The following is a 20,476-nucleotide window of genomic DNA, read 5'->3' as shown; positions in this document are numbered from 1 at the left end:
TTGTGAAATATCTGTTTCCTGCCTTATTGCAGTGGATGCCATCATTTAACCTCTTGCTTGGGCTATTTCTTAGTATAGCCAGTCATGTTTACTTCTCGATATTTAGTAAGGTATCTTTTCATTTCCTGTCAGACCATGGGTTAGAATGTCTGCCCCAGGAAGGGAGACAAGCTCACTATTGTATCCAGAATCTGTCGGGTTTGAAGATTTGTTTTTTTTTTCATGCTCTTCATTGCGTCAAATAAACTAAATAAGAAACAAAATGGAACACAGGCAGAGGGGGAACAAACCTTGCCTTTCTGTGAATGTTAAGCAGGTGCCCTTCTTTGTATAAATGTGATTACTAGTGTAATACACTCAAAATGACACATTTCCTAGTAGGCAGAAAGCTGGTTGTCATGTCAACACTTGAGCTTCCCCTCCCCTCCCTTCTGTTTTGTGACTTGCCATCAGCAAATAACACAGTATGTGTGGGGATAGGAATATCCAACCGACTGTGTGGGTGAATGTACTGTGGCAAAGGCCTTCTAAAAATACCACCCTAGACGCATTCCCATTTCTCTTCCCGTGCTCGGTGCAGAAAAGATCTGCAGAGAGTCGTGCCATGCATGCTGGGATTTTGCCATCTGTGGGTGACATAACACTATATGTATCTTAGAAGGTTGTTTTTATCCAACTGTGTTGGGGCATGCACTGCACACCAGCCCTGATAAGGTTAACGAGGGCCTGAGAGGCCAATTAGGTTACCTGGCATCAATCGCAGGAGGGAGGGCCAGGTTCATTAAGCGTGAAGCCCAGCTGGGAAGGCCTGGGCCAACACTATAAAGCCAGGAGGCTGAAAGCAAGAAGGGGACTTCAGGAGAAGGAGGTTCCCTTGGGTGAGGGTAGTTGCTGGGGGACAAAGAGGAAGTCCAGGGGGAGACTGGAGTAAGGCGTCTAGCAAGAGCGAAGTAGCCATGGGGAGTAGAGTAGGCTTCTGTGGTAAACCCAGAAACAGGCAAGTTACCAGAAAAAAGACACATGCAGAGAGCAGGGACCCTGTTACAACTGGGAGGGAAATGCAGGAAGACTATCTCTCCCCCCGCCACAAGGGGAAGATGGGGTTGTTCAGGTAAGAAAATGGAACCAGAGTATGTGGAACCCTTCAGGTCTATACTCCCAAGCTGGCATATGGAGGGGCAGACATGGTTATCTGAGTTCCCTTGGGAGCTCCAAGGGCTCTGGAGGCAGTCCTCCAGCAATGTTTGGAGACCCAGCCAAGGCAGACAGAGAAGCAACCTGAGCTGAGAAGGCAGCTGATGATCTTGGTGAGACAACAGAGGTAGCTCATAGAGATCATGAGAAAGGAAACCACCGGGGTCAGAGGAAGCAGGGAAGGAAAAGATATACAGGGGTCAGGAGACCAGAGGCACAACCTAGGATATGTTTTGCCTGTGGTCGACAAGGGCACATAAGAAGAGCATACCCTTATATGAACTGTGAGGAGAAGGTTATCCTGGGAGAGCTGGGGCTAGATAAAAGGATGCAGAAGCATAGCCTACTGGCAAGGCAAGGCAAGGGTGAGGGTTTGTTCTGGGTGTTGAGAAGCTGGCCATATAAAAAGACACTGCCCTCTCATGAAATTGTTGGGTAGCAAAGGGGAAGATGTGGGCCCCAGTGCTGTAGAAAAAGTGTGTGTCCTGTATCTGGAGTATGCAGGAAGCAGGCAAAGTAGAAGTAGTGGAGGTGACTGTGGGTGTTGCAGACATTGAATCCACACACTTGGTAGGGGATTGCACAGAGTTAAAAGATTAGGAGGGAGAAGAACCAGATAGAAACAGGGACAAGCACAGAAATGAAATGTTCCCTGACAGGAACACACACCCCCATGGAAAGGATGCTGTGGGATTTGCTGGAGCAAGCAAAAAGAATTCAGGAGATGCTAAGTAGCTGCAGAGAATCAAGAGTTCCTGGGGGAGAAGAACTGGGATGATATGTAAGAAAAGGGCTGACTGTTGCTCAGGCTGGGTAGCCTGGAGAAAGTCCAGCTCCAGCAACTCTGGGGCGGAAGGCATCCATGCCCACATGGAGGACAGTCTTGAGCAGGAGGGTGTGCACCCTACTCCAGCCCTGCTAGAGTTAGTAAGGTCCTGCGAGGCCAATTAGATTACCAGGCATCACCTGTGAGTGGGAGGGCCAGGGTTCATTCAGAATGAAGCCCAGCTGGGGAAGGGCTATAAAGCCAGGAGACAGAAAGCTGAAAGGGTGCTGCAGTCACTCCCTGGGATTACATAGGTCATCAAGGAGACAAAGGAAGTCCAGCAGGAGAGTAAGCCCTGAGATCTGGAGTAAGGAGTCTACCAAGAGACTAAGAGTGAGCGAAGTGGCCATGAGGAGTAGAGTAGAGGCTATTGTGGTAAACCCAGAAATAAGCACACTATCAAACAAGAGATTAGGGATAGCTCAGTGGTTTGAGCGTTGGCCTATTAAACCCAGGGTTGTGAGTTTAATCCTTGAGGGGGCCACTTTTGGATCTGGGGTGAAATCAGTATTTGGTCCTGCTAGTGAAGGCAGGGGGGTGGACTCAATGACCTTTCAGGGTCCCTTCCAGCTCTGTGAGATAGGTATATCATACAAGAAGATCTGGAGGAGCTTGTAATGTAACTAGAGCTAGTTTTCCAGATCTACGCGGGAGGAAGTGCACATTGCTGGAGTGGAGATGTATTGCTGCATGCTTTATTACTGTGAAGTTCTCAGTGCTGGGACTGGAGTGAGTGGGGTAGTTTCTGTTACCCTTTATTTATCAGAGGCACAGCCCAGAACTAACAGTGCGTTTTCCATTGCACTCAAGTTCCTGGTACAACTGCTCAGAACCAGCACTGTAGTCTCAGCCACCATGAAATTCTCAGTACCTCTGCCCAAAACCCATGCTAGAGCCTCTTACTCTGAAGTCTCCAGTGACACTGGCTAGAACGAACCTCTACTAGAGGAGTCTCTGCTACCTCCAGGGCCCATTTCTCATCTTTTGTAGGCAACACTGCATAATATTCTCCCTTTCATTTCCCAGGGACTCTTTTTTTCCTTCCTACTAGAGGCTTTCAGTAGAGCTAGGGTGACCAGGTGTCCTGATCTTTGGGGGCTTTTTCTTATATAGGTTCCTATTACCCCTCACTCCCTGTTCTGATTTTTCACACTTGCTGTCTGGTCACCCTAAGTAGAGCTGCACTATAGAACCTGGAACTTTGCAAAAACCAGTCAGTCTCGGGCTTCAGTATAGAAATACAATTAGTTAAGTTTAATAGAAACATCAGTGGGGTCCCAAGAATCTTCCATCAAAACACAGAGCAAAACTTTTTGCTGGCTCTGGAGAGGCCCAGAATCCAAGGCTGGCAGTAGGCTTTCAGGGCCAAAAGATCCCCTGTGCAATACTTGGAGCTTAACCCGCTGTGATGGTTTTATATGAGCTTCCCTTTTGCCATTTTGGGTTCTAGCCAGCTGGACTTTCCAAATGAATCTCAAGGGCTGTGAAGTGGCTTCATGTGGTATGAACCAAAACCATGGCATCTTGTTCACCTCACTTCTTGGAAACTCTGTTTTCTCCCATTTTAAGTGTCCTTGCTTTTTGTAGAGAAGTCTACAAGTATTTGAAACTCAAGGGCACAGAAAACATCCTTTGTCTAAAAGAAATGTGCCATCATGGCAGGTGTCCTCCCAGTGCTGTTTTCATTTTGTCCCTCAACTGGGATTTTTATAAAGCAGTGTAAAGGCCAGTGTTCCCAGTTTGGTCCCTGGCGGGGTGCAGGGATGCTGAAATTTAATTTTGATCATGGGGGTGCTAGTGATGGAAACCATGTATTTGGTGTTTGTTATTACTACGTCAAGCCAGGGGGACATGGCAGCACCCCTAGTTCCAGCACTGCTGGCTGGCTGCGTGACTGTCAAGTTTACTTACACGGCTGGTGCAATTTTTGCTTTGTAAAACCCTCTGTGCTGCTCTGAGTACAAGGATGCTGTGTATAATCAAATTCTCTCCTTTCCAATACATGCCCATTTAGACACACATGACATAAATAACATTGTGCCTTTCTAGGACACTTTCTAGCCAAGGATCTCAAAGCATACTAAAGAATTCAGCCTCATCTCTCTCCCTGCTTGGCCACTTTTGTATATGTTGAGAAATGGAAGCAAAAAGAGGTTAAGTGAATTACCCAAAGTGACACAAAGATAAGAACGACCATACTGGGTCAGACCAATGGTCCATCTAGCCCAGTATCCTGTCTTCTGACAGTGGCCAGTGCCAGATGCTTCAGAGGGAATGAACAGAACAGAGCAATTCTAAGTGCTCCATCCCCTGTCATCCAGTCCCAGCTTCTGGCAGGTGGATGTTTAGGGACACTGGGGACACGGGGTTGCATCCATGGCCATCTTTGCTAATAGCTATTGATGGATCTATCCTCCATGAACTTATCTAGTTTTTTTTTTAACCAAGCTATACTTTTGGCCTTCACAATATCCCATTGCAAGAGTTTCCACAGGTTGAGTGTGTGTTGTGTGAAGAAGTATTTCCTTATGTTTGTTGTAAACCTGCTGCCTATTAATTTCATTGGGTGACCCCTGGTTCTTGTGGTTATGTGAAGGAGTAAATAACGCTTCCCTAATCTCACTTTCACTTTCTCCACACTGTTGATGATTTTGTAGCCCTCCTTTAACTATCTCTCTTCTAACAGTCCCAGTCTTTTTAATCTCTCCTCATATGGAAGTTGTTCCATACCCCTAATCATGTGTGTTGCCCTTTTCTGTACCCTTGTGTCAGAGTCTTGAAGAAGCCCCGCCCATCTCCCAGTCTAGTGACTTCAACATGAGACCACCCTTCCTCTCAACCAGATGCTTCCACAGATGAAGAATCTCATTCTGTCCCAGCCGCAATTTCTCTTTTAGACTATACATAATAACACAGTAGCACATAACTAATAGCTAAAAGCACAATAACCTATAGCAGTACCCTGAGAAGGCTAAACTCCATTTGGCTCATATCCTGATGCAGCCATTTTGTTTCAATTGCCTGTTGAGTTCCATGTCTCCTTTGGTCAAAATTGTGATGACTTTTCCCAACTCACTTTGCAGTGCAGTCCTGTGTTACAGGTGGCACATCGGTGAGAGAACCATGGTGCTGCATTAACGCAGCCAGCTCTCAAGAGAGTCATTGGTCTGAGCCTATTGATGGGCAGGCCGATTTCCAGCAGCAGCTCCAATGAAAAGTTAGCAAGTTTGTGTTTTTCTCACATGCTCTGGATTGCTGAACACCTCAATCAACAAAGTCATGGTGCTTTTTTGAGCATCTCTGCACATCAACATTTTCTGCTGTCTTGAGCAAGCATTTAGATCTTGGGATGTGGATACAGTTCCTGGGTCTAAGATGAAAACCCTTCTTGTTTGACCTCACGTTCCTTTCTTTCCCCTTCCAAGCTTAGCAAGCTGGTAAATGTGATCTTAGGAGCGAGAGCAGAGCTGTCAAGGGATCAGAGTAATGGCTTGTGTGGCCTGGAAGGTTTACTACAGCATTAATCATTACTTGATTTCTTTTTTCCATTTCCATTGCACTGGCTGGCCTGTGCCTGAATACTAATGACTAGGAGCCATCAACTTCTCCACAGCATCCCTAGGACAAAACAGGTGGCTTATGAAGAGCTTTCCTTTTGAAGCCTTGCTGTCGAGGAAGGGACTGTGGCTTCTTGCCGTATATTTCCAGTTCTGCTGCTTGACCTGCTGTGCAACCTTGGACTGGGCCTCAGTTTCCCCATGTGACACAGTGATGTAATATACTTACCCACATCATGAGGGTGTTGGGAGGGTTACGGTCTATGAAAAGTATTGAGGTAATAGAAAGTAGACAGAGCGCCACTGACCAGACCACATCACTGCCTTCTCTTAATTGATTGACCTAGTTCCGCTTGCATCAAGTTTAAGAGTCTAGTCCATAACTACCATGCCCTGTGTGGCTCCATACTGACTTGCCTACATCGTGGGTGAGTCTCTATTGGATTCTCCCTGCACCGCAGTGCCTGTTTATTAATCTACCTACTAGGCTGGGTTCTTCCCTGAAATACTTATTCCTCCTCCTGCTCCCAGACCTTCTCAGAAGCAGCCCCCAAGTCATGGAATGATGTTCCAGTCCTGGTGTGATAGGCCACATCACCTTCTCCTAGAGCTGCCTCTTAAAGGCTCTGAACAGATCCTGAGCTAGTTTAAATCAGGATAGTTCTGTTGAAGTCAATAAAAATAAATTGATTACTGAGTGAGCTACACAGAAGGGAAAGTATGTGTTGAGTGGTAGGGGAGGAATATAAATTTGGGGCCTCTATCTAAAACAACTCCTTTCTTTGCATCTATTCTTATGTCTTCTAGAGTGTAAGCTCTCTGGGGAAGGACTGTCTCTGTATGCATGTACTCTACAGCACTAAATGAATCATCAGCACTTCCCAAATCATAATTACATTTGTTCTTTGGACACAGTCACCCAAAGGACTTAATGAATTGATCTCCTTGGATTCAGCAGCATGAGGGTCTTCTTAGACCCGCAGCCACTCCCGGATTCCAGGTAGCGCTTTGTATCAGGTGTACTTGCCAAAAAGGTATTGCAGCCTTTTGTTTTGTCCTATAGTTTCCCATGTCTATGTCCTCTTGGCATTAGACCCCTGCAGTTAGTGCAAAAGGGGCTGTGTCTTAAAACTCCTGGGACACTCCAGCTGGTGTAGAATTACCCTGGTGCTTTGTGCCAAGAGCATGTCTTGCCTGAACTCTGTGATCTGCGCTAGCAGTCGATTAACTTCTGGAGGAAGTTGTAAGATTTGTCATGACCAAACCCAATATCGATTGGCTGCTGGCTTTCTCTCTCTCTGTGGGACACCACAAAAGCTGGGGTCAGCCAAGAGGCTTGAACTAATGACTTCCTGGGTTGAACAGAAGGGGGCAGCACATTTCATATGAGAAGCTAGACCCTGGAACTGATTTCCTTCCTTGGCCATCACAGACCAGATCTGCTGACATTCGGGGTATGCTGCAAGGCTCATCTCTCTCCTCAGGGCTCGGATGATTTGGGGAGAGGTTATGAGTGAGTTTGAAAAAACGTATGTAGTGGATAGAAGGAGGGAAGTCTGGGTGGGTGAGAAATCTTTTTCTATGCCTTGGGGGCCTAATGAATTTTGGATATGTTTATAAGGAGTACCCAGAGTTTAGACCCTGGACAGAAGTGAGTGCAGTGATTTACATAGGGGGGGTGGAATTCCTTCCTGATCTAATCAGGTCATCATCTGATGCCCTGAAGCATGAGGATGGTAAACACATTTAACTTTAACTTTCAAGATACTGTAGCTCAGGCTGACATTTCCATTCTGTGCCCTTCTTTTGAGCTGCTTATTAAGTTTTTGGACCATGAGCTCTGGGGCAGGAATTTCTCATGTGTGCCTATGTTCCTATTACAGATGCCCATTATATAACCTGTCGGATTCAGGAGTGCTCGGAGACTATCAGAAGTGGACCGTTTTTGCGCTCCATCGACACCAACTCACTTGTTGTCCAGGATGAATATGTCTTTATTCAGGTACATTGACACAATATCTGAGGGGAGTGAGTGCGTGACGTAGCAGGCTGGGGTGAGGTAGATCCTGCGCTATACAGCATGTTTTCTGCTTCCCGGAGGGAGGAAGGGTAGTTTAAAGATAAGGCATGGGACTGGAAGTCAGAAGACCTGAGAACAATTCCTGACTGCTACAGATTTATTGCATGGCCTTGGGTAAATTGATCTCTCAGTGCTTTAGCTTCCTTATCTGATATGATGATTCTTACTCACCTTACATGGCAGATTGTAATTCCCCAAATGGAAGGCACTGTGGAGGTGCAGACTGTTATGGTTGTCTGGAAAATGCCACGGAGCACCTGTTAGCAAACCATGGCCTTGATAGAGAGAGCAGAGAAGCATTGTCCGGTGAAGACAATGTTGAGTGAGTGGCCATTGAGGCAAATAGAAGAGTTGATCCAGGCTTGACAGTCAAACAAGGAGGCAGAAAGCTAATGGGTCAGACTGGAGATCAGCTTGGAAGGCAAAGTGACTAGAGAAGAAGGCAGGGGGATTTGGGAAGAGAAGAAGATATAAGGCTGAATCAAAGGGAAAGAAGGTTGGGAGAGGTGCAGGGTGGATGACCACTCTGTGGATGCGGAGGGGAGAACCTGAAGGAGGAGACTGCCCAAGAAGGCGAGGGGCTGGATGGGACAGCCCAACTGCTCCCCAGCATGTCCCCTGGGGACAAACCAAGGGGGCGGGGGGTGAGAGAATGGCCACCCTATGAGAGAGCAGCTGCAGAGGAATTTTCATCCAGGTGGAGACCGGGGTGCAGGTTTTTGTGAACGGGAGAGGATTGAGCAATGAAGACCTTGAGGATGGTGGTGTTCTTAGAGCCACAGAGTTCAAAGCCAAAAGAGACGACCAGATCATCTGGCTGATCCCCAGTATAACACAGGCCTTCATCGCCATGCAGCCACTCCCACACCCATGCCACCAGCCAGAATTAGACCACAGTACTACAGTCCTCGGGAGGCTAAACTGTCATGTGCCACAAGCAGAGAACAGAAGGTACTCAGGTGCACCAGTGCCCGAGAGCCCTGCTATGGCAGAGAAATGATTTGGTGAGAGATGGGTCCAGATGATCCAAGCAAGTCTTGACAGAGATGAAGCTGATGTTTTGGTTCGGGGGATGGGAGTAGGATAACAAAGAAACAGGCTTGGCCCTTCAAAAGCTCTTTTTTTGCAGAGGCGGTGGGCTTTTTGTTCTTTTGTTTTCTTTAAAGTTATGCAAAATCGCTTCTTCTATTGAAAAAAAATTAGCTTTTCGAAGTGATTGTTTAACTGGGGAGATCACTAGCTCAGTGCCGGGGGCGGGTTAGAGCTCCTTTGATGTAATTAGCACTTCTGCCTCTAGAAAATATACTAGCAAATCTTAGTAACCGATGTGTCTGCAATTGGAGACACCCATACATCTTTTGGTAAACATCTACTGCACCCTAGACCTCTGAGAGAGCCTGCATTAAACGGGCTTTTTATCTCAGCAGCCTAGAGCATTCCCGGGCTCTTGTGTCCCTTTATGGCTTACAGCACATCCGATAAGCGTTCATCATTCCGTAGCAGTCAACAGCACTAGAACAAGGCATGGGATGTTGAACTGTTTGTATGGGTGATGGGGAACCCTGAGTGGTGTGAGCATTTGTCTGCCTTAAATTGGCAGCCACTGGAAATGGAGTGCTTGGGGCTCAAATTAATAGTCACTAATTATTCCAAGTAAAAATATTTGGCAACACTTTAAATGAGGTGTCTTAAATGTACTTCGCTCTGCATTTCATTTAGACTTAATTGGCAGATTTTTTTTATATTATTTTGAACCTTAAATAACTTACAAATTACTATGTAAGAACATGTTGAGGTTTAACAGCTGCATTAGAGATATGTGCACAGGCTTTGATTCTGATCTCATTCCATCCCCAGATGGATGAGGAGATAAAGATATAGTTGTCAGCTGGTGTATACGTCTGTCTCAGTGGTTCTCAAACTTCTGTACTGGTGACCCCTTTCACATAGCAAGCATCTTCATGTGACCCTCCCCCCCGTAAAGTAAAAACACTTTTTTATATATTTAACATCAGTATAAAGCTAGAGACAAAGCGGGGGGTTGGGGTGGAGGTTGACTGCTCAAGACCCCCAATGTAATAACCTGATGACCCCCTGAGAGGTCCCGACCCCCAGTTTGAGAACCCCTGATCTATCTAGATATCCAGCGTAACTGAGTTCATCATTAGGCTAGCAAGGTCAGATCCTCAGCAGGAGTAAAGCTATGTCGTTCAGTTTACCTCCAAACAAAGCTAACAAGATGTTAGGGTGCATAATATGGAAAATATGATGAGTGGCTTGCCCTCCTCTGGAACGCTGCGTGCAGTAGTGACCACCTTAGAAAGATATTGCAGAATTAGAAGAGTTGCAGGCAAGGGTGAATGAGAACGATTAGAGTTTTGGAAAATTTTAATATGAAGAGAGATTGAAATGATGGGGATTGTTTAATGTGGCAAGAAGATGAATAGGAGAGGACACAGTAAACATATATTATGATTGATTCAATTAAAGAAGGAGTGTCCACATTCCAGTTGTCATTTATATGAATGATAATACTAGATAATATTTAGTCCTACCATGAGTGCAGGGGACTGGGCTAGATAACCTCTGGAGGTCCCTTCCAATCCTATGATTCTATGAATTAAACTCATCAGACATTGAATAGCTATCAGATTGATCTGCTATTTCTAAGGCGTCTAGAATAGTCATATCTGAGCTTGGACAATAATGCAGAAGTTATATACTTAAGACAAAATCCCACCCCCAGTTACACCTGTTGAATCTCATTTAAATTAAGGAGTTTACTGTGCTGTTTCCAAAGCCGGAACTGGGTTTGTATTGTATTGCTGCTAACATCATCTAAAAATTGCCCTTTGCAAAAAAAAAAAAAAAAAGCCATTTGCAAAAATAACCACAAAATATATTATTTTAACGTGCTTTCGAATAACTACTTTCAAGGGGGTCTGTGAGTCATTTAGCTGCACTATCTCCATTAAAATCAGTGTAATTTTTTCCACTACATTTTCATCAAGTAGAGAATGTTGATAGTTTTCTCTGTAGCTGTAGTGCGCTGCCCATCCTGCCTCTGTCTACATGTGACCAAAATGGTTTCACTTTCTGAATCCAGCCTTGGAGATGATCCACAGCTGCCCATCAGATTTGGATTGCTGTTAATTACTTGAGCTGTTGCTCTATTCTCCTGGGTAAAGTTTACATTGTAAACTCTTTTAGGGAGGGACAGTCTTTTTGTTTATACCTGTGCTTGGTGCCTAGATCTCTGGGGATTTCCACGTTACAGAGCTGGTTGGAAATGTGTTTTCTTTCCAGGGAAACATTTTGAAGGGAGCTATTCATTTTCCTCTCAATTTTTCAGATACTTTTTCAGGTAGTCAAGAACCAAAGTTTTCAAAAACTGAAACGTTTGGTTTTTTTTCAGTAATGCCCGAAAATACTTTAAAATTGAGATTTTTCTCTTGACAATTTCCACTTGGCTAAAGAGGCATTTTTGCCCCCTCTTCTCCCTCCCCCCCAAAACCCTCATTGAAAAATTACCTACCAGCTATAAAAACAATAGTAAAGTGCTCTGGGATGTGTAGCATGAAGATTCTAGTTTTCCTTGATCAGCGGCGGCTCCAGGCACCAGCACTCTAAGCACGTGCCTGGGGCGGCAAGCTGTGGGGGGCGCCCTGCCGGTCTCTGTGAGGGTGGCAGTCAGGCAGCCTTTGGAGGCTTGCCTGTGGGAGGTCCGCCGGTCCTGAGGATTCGGCGGCAATTCAGCAGCAGGTACGCTGAAGCCACAGGACCGGGGACCGCCCGCAGGCAAGCCGCTGAAGGCTGCCCGACTGCCGTGCTTGGGACGGCAAAAAAGCTAGAGCCGCTCCTGTCCTTGATGATGATCTCCTAGCATATCAGAAGTTCTGCTAGTTTAGCTCATCATCTAGTTGATACCCCTGTGCTCCCACATCTATCAATATCTGCAGGGGTCTGGAGGGGGGCGGGGCTATTTAGAACTTTGGACCATAACTTGGCCTTTCTCTTTGAACCAACTATAATCCATGAGTGTTGAAGGACAGAGATGGGGTGAGATAATTGCATTCTAATTGGGTCGTTTTAGGATGGTAAGGCGTGGTGTGGGTTGGATAGCCCCAAACACAATGCAAGCTAACATGGTCTGAACTCTGGTTTAGGGTTCTACAGAGCAGCAGGGTAAGGAAATTGGTGGGTGTTTTTCTGGATTAGAAACTAGAGATGAATCCATTCCAAATCCCCAGATCCAACCCTCTTTGAACCTTGGGGAAGCTTCGCTCCTGATTTGAACTTCGTGGCTGATGGCCATTCTCTCCAGTGGACCAAACCAGCCCTTTGGAGCTGAACACTCTCCACTGTGGGAAGAACTTGAATCTGAATGTGGTAGCGACCCTCCTGCCTCAATCCTTGATCAGTGGGGATTGCTATTTGCAATTGGAAGCTCCCTGCACCATTAACCAAAGGGACACATGATGGGGAATAATAAATAATCTTTATCTCAGCCTTTTTAAAGAGCTGGACCATAGACTCCCTTTCCTCCTGCAACCCATATGGCATATTTATTCAGCTGCTCAGGGGCATGTAGGATGTAATTCTAATGAGAGCTGTGTGGTTAGCCCCAAAGTGCACAGACACTGCCTTGTTAATCGTTGTTAATATCTATCACTCTGTCTCTCTTGCCATTCCTCCTCATATCTGGCCACCTTCTGTTGTATTCCATTTGTTATTCAGTTTCCTGGGCACCTTTACAACTAGGCTTTTATCTCTTGACTCTGGTTTCCCCCAAAGCAAGTGATTCTCTGATCAGTGGCTGCTCTGAGCACCTGTGTTCACTTGCCGGGTCTGCAACTCCCTCCAATCAATCGCTGTTGCTGTGACAGCAGCATGACTTGAGAACCACTGCTGTATTGCCTGCTCTTGTTGCAGATGATGATGATAAGGGACTTAAGACAGAGATGTTAAGGGCAGGGAGGCAATTTGACTATGGCTAGCATTCTTCCTGATTCAGACCGTGTCTGTGGTATTATCATGTGTGAACAGGGAGCAGTCACTTTGTCATTAGCAACCTGGAGGTACCGTGCTGTGAGAGCAAGCTGCTCTGTCAACTGATCCTCTTCTAGAGGACTGGATTCTGGACAGAATGTGAGAAATTTAGGGCAAAATTCTCCTCCCCTGTCTGCACCACCAGTCACTTGTCTAGAAGGATGGTGGTCAGGGTCCTACAGATTTCACAGAATATCAGGGTTGGAAGGGACTTCAGGAGGTCATCTAGTCCAACCCCCTGCTCAAAGCAGGACTAATCCCCAGCTATTTTGGGGGGCTCCAGATCCCTAAATGGCCCCCTCAAGGATTGAATTTGCAACCCTGGGTTTAGAAGGCCAATGCTCAAACCACTGAGCTATCCCAAGGTACTGTCTTGAGAAACCTGGATTCATTTCTCTGCTCTGCCACATAAGAACAGCTATGCTGGGTCAGACCAAAGGTTCACCTAACCCAGTATCTAAGTGTTCTGAGAGTGGCCAATGCCAGGTGCTTCAGAGAGAATGAACAGAACAGGTAATCATCAAGTGATCCATCCCCTGTCGTCCATTCCCATATTATGGCAAACAGGCTAGGGACACCATCCCTGCCCATACTTCCTGTGTCACCTTGGGAAGGTCACTTAATCTCTCTCTGAGGCACTGTAAGCATAAATCCATTAAAAATGATTGTGAAGTGCTTTGAGACCTGAACTTATTTTGCATGCAAAAAGCCTGACTCACTTCAAATAGTTTTACACCATTGCAGTTCCATTGATGTACATGGAGTTACTTTCATTGGTATCAGTGAGAGCGGTTAGCCCTAGAAATTCCACAGCTGAAATTCCACGGAATTATGCCTGCCCCCAAATGAATGTGACTCGTGCATGGTGGGACTTCTGATAGCTCCTTCTGGCATAAATATTGGCTTTTTAATGACTACCAGCATAGGAATCAAATTAATAGAGCTGGTCCCAAACTTTCAGTTGAAATTTTTTTCACTGGAAAAGGGCTTGTTTGACAAAATGGAAATTTTAGTGAAAAATTCCAATTTTGTCCAAAATTTGGGGGTTTCTATTGAAAACCAAAACATTTTTGTTTGTCAACTGTACAATGAAAACCTAAAAAATGCTATGCATCCGATGAAGTGGGCTGTAGCCCATGAAAGCTCAAGCTCAAATAACTTTGTTAGTCTCTAAGGTGCCACAAGTACTCCTGTTATTTTTGCCGATACAGACTGACACAACTGCTACTCTGAAACCTAAAAACTGTGAACACTCTTTCAACAAAAACAAAAAGAATGCACATTGAAACTTTTTCATGAGGGGAAAGTGATCATTTCCCAACTAGCTCTATAAATTTAACATCTCAAAAACAACTAATAAAAATGGCCTATTAATATCATTGTGTGTCTTACAGGCTCTGACTTCAATTCAGGAAAGCCCTTCATCACATGACTTCAACAGGACTTGAACGTGTGCTTCAAGTTAAGCACATGCTTAATGCTCTCCTGAATAGCCATGCTTTTCTGAATCTAAGCTAGTGTTGTCAGGCGAGCAGATGTAGGTCCCACAGTACAATTGGCACAGGATGCACCTGTTATGTGGCTACTTAATGTCCTCTCCTAGGACTGTCAATGTAACAACTTCAACAAGCAACAAATTCACTTGAAGACAAACAGGACTAGCCCTCCACCTCTGGGAGAGAGCGATTATTTTTGACCGTGAAATCTCACAGCAATGAAACTAGATGGGGCAGGGAGTTAAACTTTCGATTTCCCCAGCTTGGATCATTCTCTCTGTTTTCATGGAAGTTAAATACACCATGTTCTAATAGATATCTTTTTTCCTCTATTTTTTTTAACTGGGGGACAGAACATCTTAACAGAAATCAATCTGCACAATTTATTTTTAACTTCTCCCTCTTTAGCTGAGATTGATTTTTATCTTCGCAATCAACGGCAGAGAGAGCGGCTTGGTGGGACAATGGTGTTCTCTTTGACTTATCAGGCCTGGTCCTTGAGATTTCTATTGAAGAAATTATTAAAAACCGATTGTGAAACTAATTGGATAAAGACTTTTAAATGATGAGCATGATTACACCTGTTCTACTGCTGGAGCTGATCTTCTGCTACACCCATTCAAAATACAAAACAAAGCTCCGATAGGGGGGACAAGAATCCTAGAGATGAGAGAGAGTGCATCCTACATGCTAGTTAAAACTCTTTGTAAGGCAGTGCCATAAAGGAATAGGAGCAATGTGTAGTTAGGTGCTTTCCTATTTGCTGACACATCTACTTCCCCCGTTCCTGGCACTGTTTCATTTCTACCACGATAAATATTATTGAATTTGGAACTCAAAGCTCAACACCTGTTGGTAAAAATTAATTAACTTTTTGTTTTTGGTCTTTTATTTTGTTTCTAGGGGGCATTTTATTCCATACTTTCTTTTATTTCTCTCTTTCTCCCCTCCCCACTCCTCCCTTGACACATTGTCTGTGACATCAACTGCATTTTCAGCAGGAGATATAAAGTACTTGGCAGACTGAAAAATGTTTCCTCTGAAAATCCTTCAAAAGGAGATTTAATGTGTACAATTGTGTACATTTCAAGTCAGTTTCTGTGCAGGGAAATTGAACAGTTTCCAGATGTAACACTGCCTGTGCTGTCAGTTTGATGTCTTAGGTGTAATTGTGTGCACGTTTACTACACGAGTTGTCATTAAAAAAGTCAAGTATTTGACCTCTCTATACTGCATAGCTGTATCTGAGCTACCACAGTATATTTTATTCAAAGCAGAGAGGACAGCATCTCAGGTAATGTGACTGTGTGCTAACTTCAGTTACCTGACTGACTGCTGACTTCATTAGGAGAGTGCTCAGAACGTAGCAGCATTAAACTTCTATGTGTCTACGCTATAGAATCATAGAAGATTAGGGTTGGAAGAGACCTCAGGAGGTCATCTAGTCCATCCCCCTGTTCAAAGCAGAGCCAACCCCAACTAAATCATCCCAGCCAAGGCTTTGTCAAGCCAGGCCTTAAAATCCTAGATAGCTACATAGATAACGTATATCATATATAGATGCTACATACTATGAAAACACAATTCCATGCTAAAGCAGTCACCATAGCAGCCTGTAGGCTTAATATGGCATGATCCTACTATGCTAAATTCCCAAATATAGTTCAGAGAATGCTATGGCATTCTCTCACTGCTTCTGAACTATGGGCTTCTGCCCTCTCATTACAGTATAGTTTCGTTACTGGGAAGAGCTGGCTCCCTGTGATCAGAAAGCAAGGGGATCCACTGAAGGCAATAATTCTTGGTAAACAGCTGTCTAGTGCCTCATTCTAAACCACTATCCAAAGAACGACTGACAGAAGGAAGCTGGTATTTTAGTTTTATGATGTAGTAGTCGTCCCTATTCACTGCGCTGACGAAAAAGGAAAGATGAAAAAGTTGAGGCATAGGAAACTACCCCATTTTGGCTGGTAAAGTAGTAGTTTTGTTTTATGTTTAGTCAGAGGAATAGTACCTTAGACACACATCCTCAAAACTATTTCATTGCCTAACTCCCAGTGAAATCCTAAATACTTTTGAGGATCTCCTGCTTAGCCCACTGGCCAATGCCAATGCCATGTCTTTACTAGATTCTCTGTCCTTCCGAACACACTATCTGTTGGTCACTTCAGTCTCACTTTTCTGCTAGACACATCCCTTCCCCATTGTCATGAATCATTCATCTCCATGATCTGTGTAGAGGGGAGGCCAGAGTATAGCATAATGGGGCTGCCCTGTCATGACTGGGATGGAGGAGGTCTAGCTTAGCAGATAAGACCAGGAGTCAGGCCTAGTAGTCAAAGTAGGAGTCAGGAGTCAAGTCAGGGGATCAAGCCCAAGTCAGGGATCAAGGGTCAAAGCAGAGTCAAGTCAGGAATCAGAGCCAAAGAACAGGGAACGAGTGCAGGGTCTGTTACAGTAACAGGCCAAATACTTCCAGGCTGCCCAGACAGCTTCCTGGAACTCCCTCCATGCTTAAATAGTGTGCTGGGGCCAATCACAGTTTTTGGGGGTGCTGTCAGTCAGATCTTCTGTAGTTAGCACTTCCTGTGGTGCTTTGTGCCCCCCCCCCCCAACTCCCACAGGATTTATAGGGGTTGGATTGCAGGTCTGCAGTGGCTGCAGGCTGGCAGTGTGGAAGCATCAGTCATTTAGAGCCCTGCAGACCTGGTATCTAGTCCTCCAGCTTCTTACATGCCCTAAGCTCAGGAAACAGCTCCTTTGCCTGTGCTATGCCCAGCTCCAACCACTGCTTAGCTACTAGCACGTGAGTGTTCCTTCATATTTCTTCAAATTATCTGAGCATCAGGAAGAGGATAGGCCCTCTTTGGGACAGTGATTACAAGCCAGCTTGGCGCTATGGACCTCATGTTGTTCTAGGACACCACTTGTGACCACAAAGGGGGTGGCTACTAAAGACTGCAGTTCCCAGTAACAAGGCTGTTGAGAACAAAATAGAGCACTGCATGCTGGGATCTGTAGTCTTTGAGTGCCACTTCTGGCTGCTTGGATCATAGTGAAACTTTGGATACTGGGAGTTGACTACCAGGCCTCTATATTAAGACCAAAGGCAGCTGCATTTTTTTTTTTCGGTCCCTTTGCTCCTGTCAAATGGCCTGTGTAATTTTTGGTTTAGCAAAGTTTCTTCTGCCATAGACTTAAAAAAAAAGGCGGGGGGGCGGGCAGGGGGAGAGGATGAAAAACCATTTCCTTCAATGTAGCATTCGGGTGCAGGAATTGAGCATTGTTCTTTTCCCACCACAGAAAATTCAGAGCTGATTGGATTCCATAGTAGTTATTGCATAATTCTGTTTACTTGCTTGAAAGCCTGCCAGTCATCATCCATTTCTGATAGAGGCTATGGAACTATCAAGTGAGTCATAATGTGTGATGGGCCAGCATATGTAATTTCTTCTTTCTGTGGAAGTTTCCCATGTTCTCATGTGGCTACCAAAATAAATAAAACCACGAGCAAACCAACCCTTCTCTGGAAACACAAGTGAGAACAGATTTGAAGAGGAGATAGAGCCAGCCCTGGAAAAAGGAAAAGAGAACACAACTCAGGAAAGACTGAGGTGTTTAATAGCAAACACATTTTGTCGAAGGAATCCTTTCCACTGGCCAGCATCACAATTAAACCTGTAAAATAGAAATCCAGAAAATTAGATTAATGAGTCAGTCATTAGCAAAGGAGAAGGTAAAAGACAAACCCGGCTAATTCTGTGCTAAGCACGACTGATGAACATAGAGCAAATAACTGGGTGACATTCATCAAATGTGAAATAAAAAGCAGTGTTGGCAGGAACAACTATAATAATCTCCTGGCTTTACAATGCCAGCAAGTTTGTTTGTAGGAAAAGGAGAAGTTCACCAAAATAAATTAAAATAGATCATGCTGGAAGGACATAATGAGTGGAGTCCCACGGGGATCAGTTCTGGGTCCGGTTCTGTTCAATATCTTCATCAATGATTTAGATAATGACATAGGGAGTACACTTATAAAGTTTGCAGACGATACCAAGCTGGGAGGCGTTGCAAGTGCTTTGGAGGATAGGATTAAAATTCAAAATGATCTGGACAAATGGGAGAAACAGTCTGAAGTAAATAGGATGAAATTCGATAAGGACAAATGCAAAGTACTCCACTTAGGAAGGAACAGTCAGTTGCACACATACAAAATGGGAAATGACTGCCTAGTAAGGAGTACTGCGGAAAAGGATCTGGGGGTCATAGTGGACCACAAGCTTAATGTGAGTCCACAGTGTAATGCTGTTGCAGAAAAAGTGAACATCGTTCTGGGATGTATTAGCCGGAGTGTTGTAAGCAAGACACGAGAAGTAATTCTTCTGCTCTACTCTGCACTTATTAGCCTCAACTGGAGTATTGGGTCCAGTTCTGGGCACCACATTTCAGGAAAGATGTGGACAAATTGGAGAGAATCCTGAGAAGAGCAGCAAAAATGATTAAAGGTCTAGAAAACATGACCTATGAGGGAAGATTGGAAAAATTCGGTTTGTTTAGTCTAGAAAAGAGAAGATTGAGAGGGGACATGATAACAGTTTTCAAGTATTTAAAAGGTTATTACAAGGAGGAGGAAGAAAATTTGTTCTCCTTAACCTCTGGGGATAGGAGAAGAAGCAATGGGCTTAAATTGCAGCAAGGGAGGTTTAGGTTGGACATTTTGAAAAAATTCCTGTCAGGGTGGTTAAGCACTGGAATAAATTGCCTAGGGAGGTTGTGGAATCTCCATCATTGGAGATTTTTAAGAACAAGTTAGACAAGCACCTGTCAGGGATGGTCTAGATAGTACTTAGTCCTGCCATTGGTGCAGGGGACTGAACTAGACAACCTCTCGAGGTCCCTTCCAATTCTATGGTTCGATGAAAAGGGACATCCCTAAATTGATTCCATACCACAGCGATTACCAGACTTCATGAATGCTGATAATTTTTGGGGACTCTATTAGCATGGGTAAAAATCATGTAAAAATCAGGTCCCTGCTGATATAAGCTTTATATAACTCTTGCTGGTGGAGATAGTGGGAGATTTCCCATTCACTGGCTTTGTAGGGCTGCTACCTACAGACCACAGTAGGCCCTAGTTCACATTTTTGCCAAAGTGAAGCACCAGATACAAAATTCAAAAGGAGTGTAGCTAATGCAGAGGGAACTACCCTAGTTGTTCAAGCCCCAGTTTTGCACCTGGTCATCAGTTTCTGTGGCAGATACCCTACTGAATAGTTATTATTATATTTTGCACCTGCCTAGCGTTGATCTGAACATCTTAAAGTGCTCACAAACACTGACTGAGTCTTGCAACTTCCCTGTGAGGTATATACATATTGTTACCCTCGTTTCAAAACACCTTAGTTACTTGCTTATAGAGAGTTACAGCTTTTCAGAACAGCTGGGAATTGAACTCAGGAATCCTGACTAGTGATCCTCTTGTCGCTGAGTGCATTCGTGCCATTTGGTCTGTGTGCCATGGTAACTAGCTGGTGGTATAATCCTGGGCCAGACCCTCAGCTGGAGTAACTTGATTTATTTCAGTGTGACTATGCTGATTTACACCAACTGGGGATCTGGCTCATGCAATAGAAGGCAACAGCGCGAGAAAGGATAGGAGAAAGTCTAGTGTGGCCTGAGAAATAATGAGAATGACCGTATTAGGTTGGCTGTATGTAGTTGATACAAGAGGAGCTTATAGGTCTGAATTTTGGTTTTAAAATACAAATTAAGAGTTGAGTGGCCAGTCACCCTGCTTTCTCCGGGGTAACCCTTGTTGTGATGGAGTGACGGCCAGGCAGCAAGGTTGTCTTCCTGAAATAACCCTCATGGCGCTTGCACCATCATCACATCAGAAGGTTATGGCCTGGAGATGTTACTTGGCCACTCTTAAGTTTATCTAGAATGACCAATGTCTCTTACTGAATCTACCAGTGACCTCGTGATCTTGGGGAATTCATAAAATTTATGACCGGAAGGGGCAAAGACTGCTTAGTCTGGCCTTCTGTATTTCCCAGGTCATTAAACACCAGCCAGTCACCTCCATACCAAACCCAACAGCTGGAATTAGACCAACGTATCCCCAGGAGATTAAACCATTAAGTGCTACAGGCACCAAGGTGCACATGCCTATGTCACTTTACTGCTCTGTGTCTGTGTTTACCCTCCCATCTTGTCTGTGTCTTGTCTCTCGCTATGTGTTTGCACAGTGATCATTCTTTTGTCTTCGT

General features: G+C 44.6%; 1 protein-coding gene across 1 annotated transcript in view; it reads left to right on the top strand.

Annotated features, from left to right (window-relative positions):
- LOC116838098 (VPS10 domain-containing receptor SorCS3) overlaps positions 1 to 20,476 on the top strand; it is a 513,373-nt gene that overhangs the window by 389,651 nt on the left and 103,246 nt on the right. Inside the window, exon 7 of the mRNA XM_032803097.2 lies at positions 7,461 to 7,579. Within this exon, the coding sequence (XP_032658988.1) occupies positions 7,461 to 7,579 (119 nt within the window). The remainder of the gene's footprint in view (positions 1 to 7,460; positions 7,580 to 20,476) is intronic.

Source organism: Chelonoidis abingdonii, chromosome 16, assembly GCF_003597395.2.
Source record: "Chelonoidis abingdonii isolate Lonesome George chromosome 16, CheloAbing_2.0, whole genome shotgun sequence".
Lineage (NCBI taxonomy): Eukaryota > Metazoa > Chordata > Testudines > Testudinidae > Chelonoidis > Chelonoidis abingdonii.
This window is presented reverse-complemented; position numbering and strand designations above follow the sequence as displayed.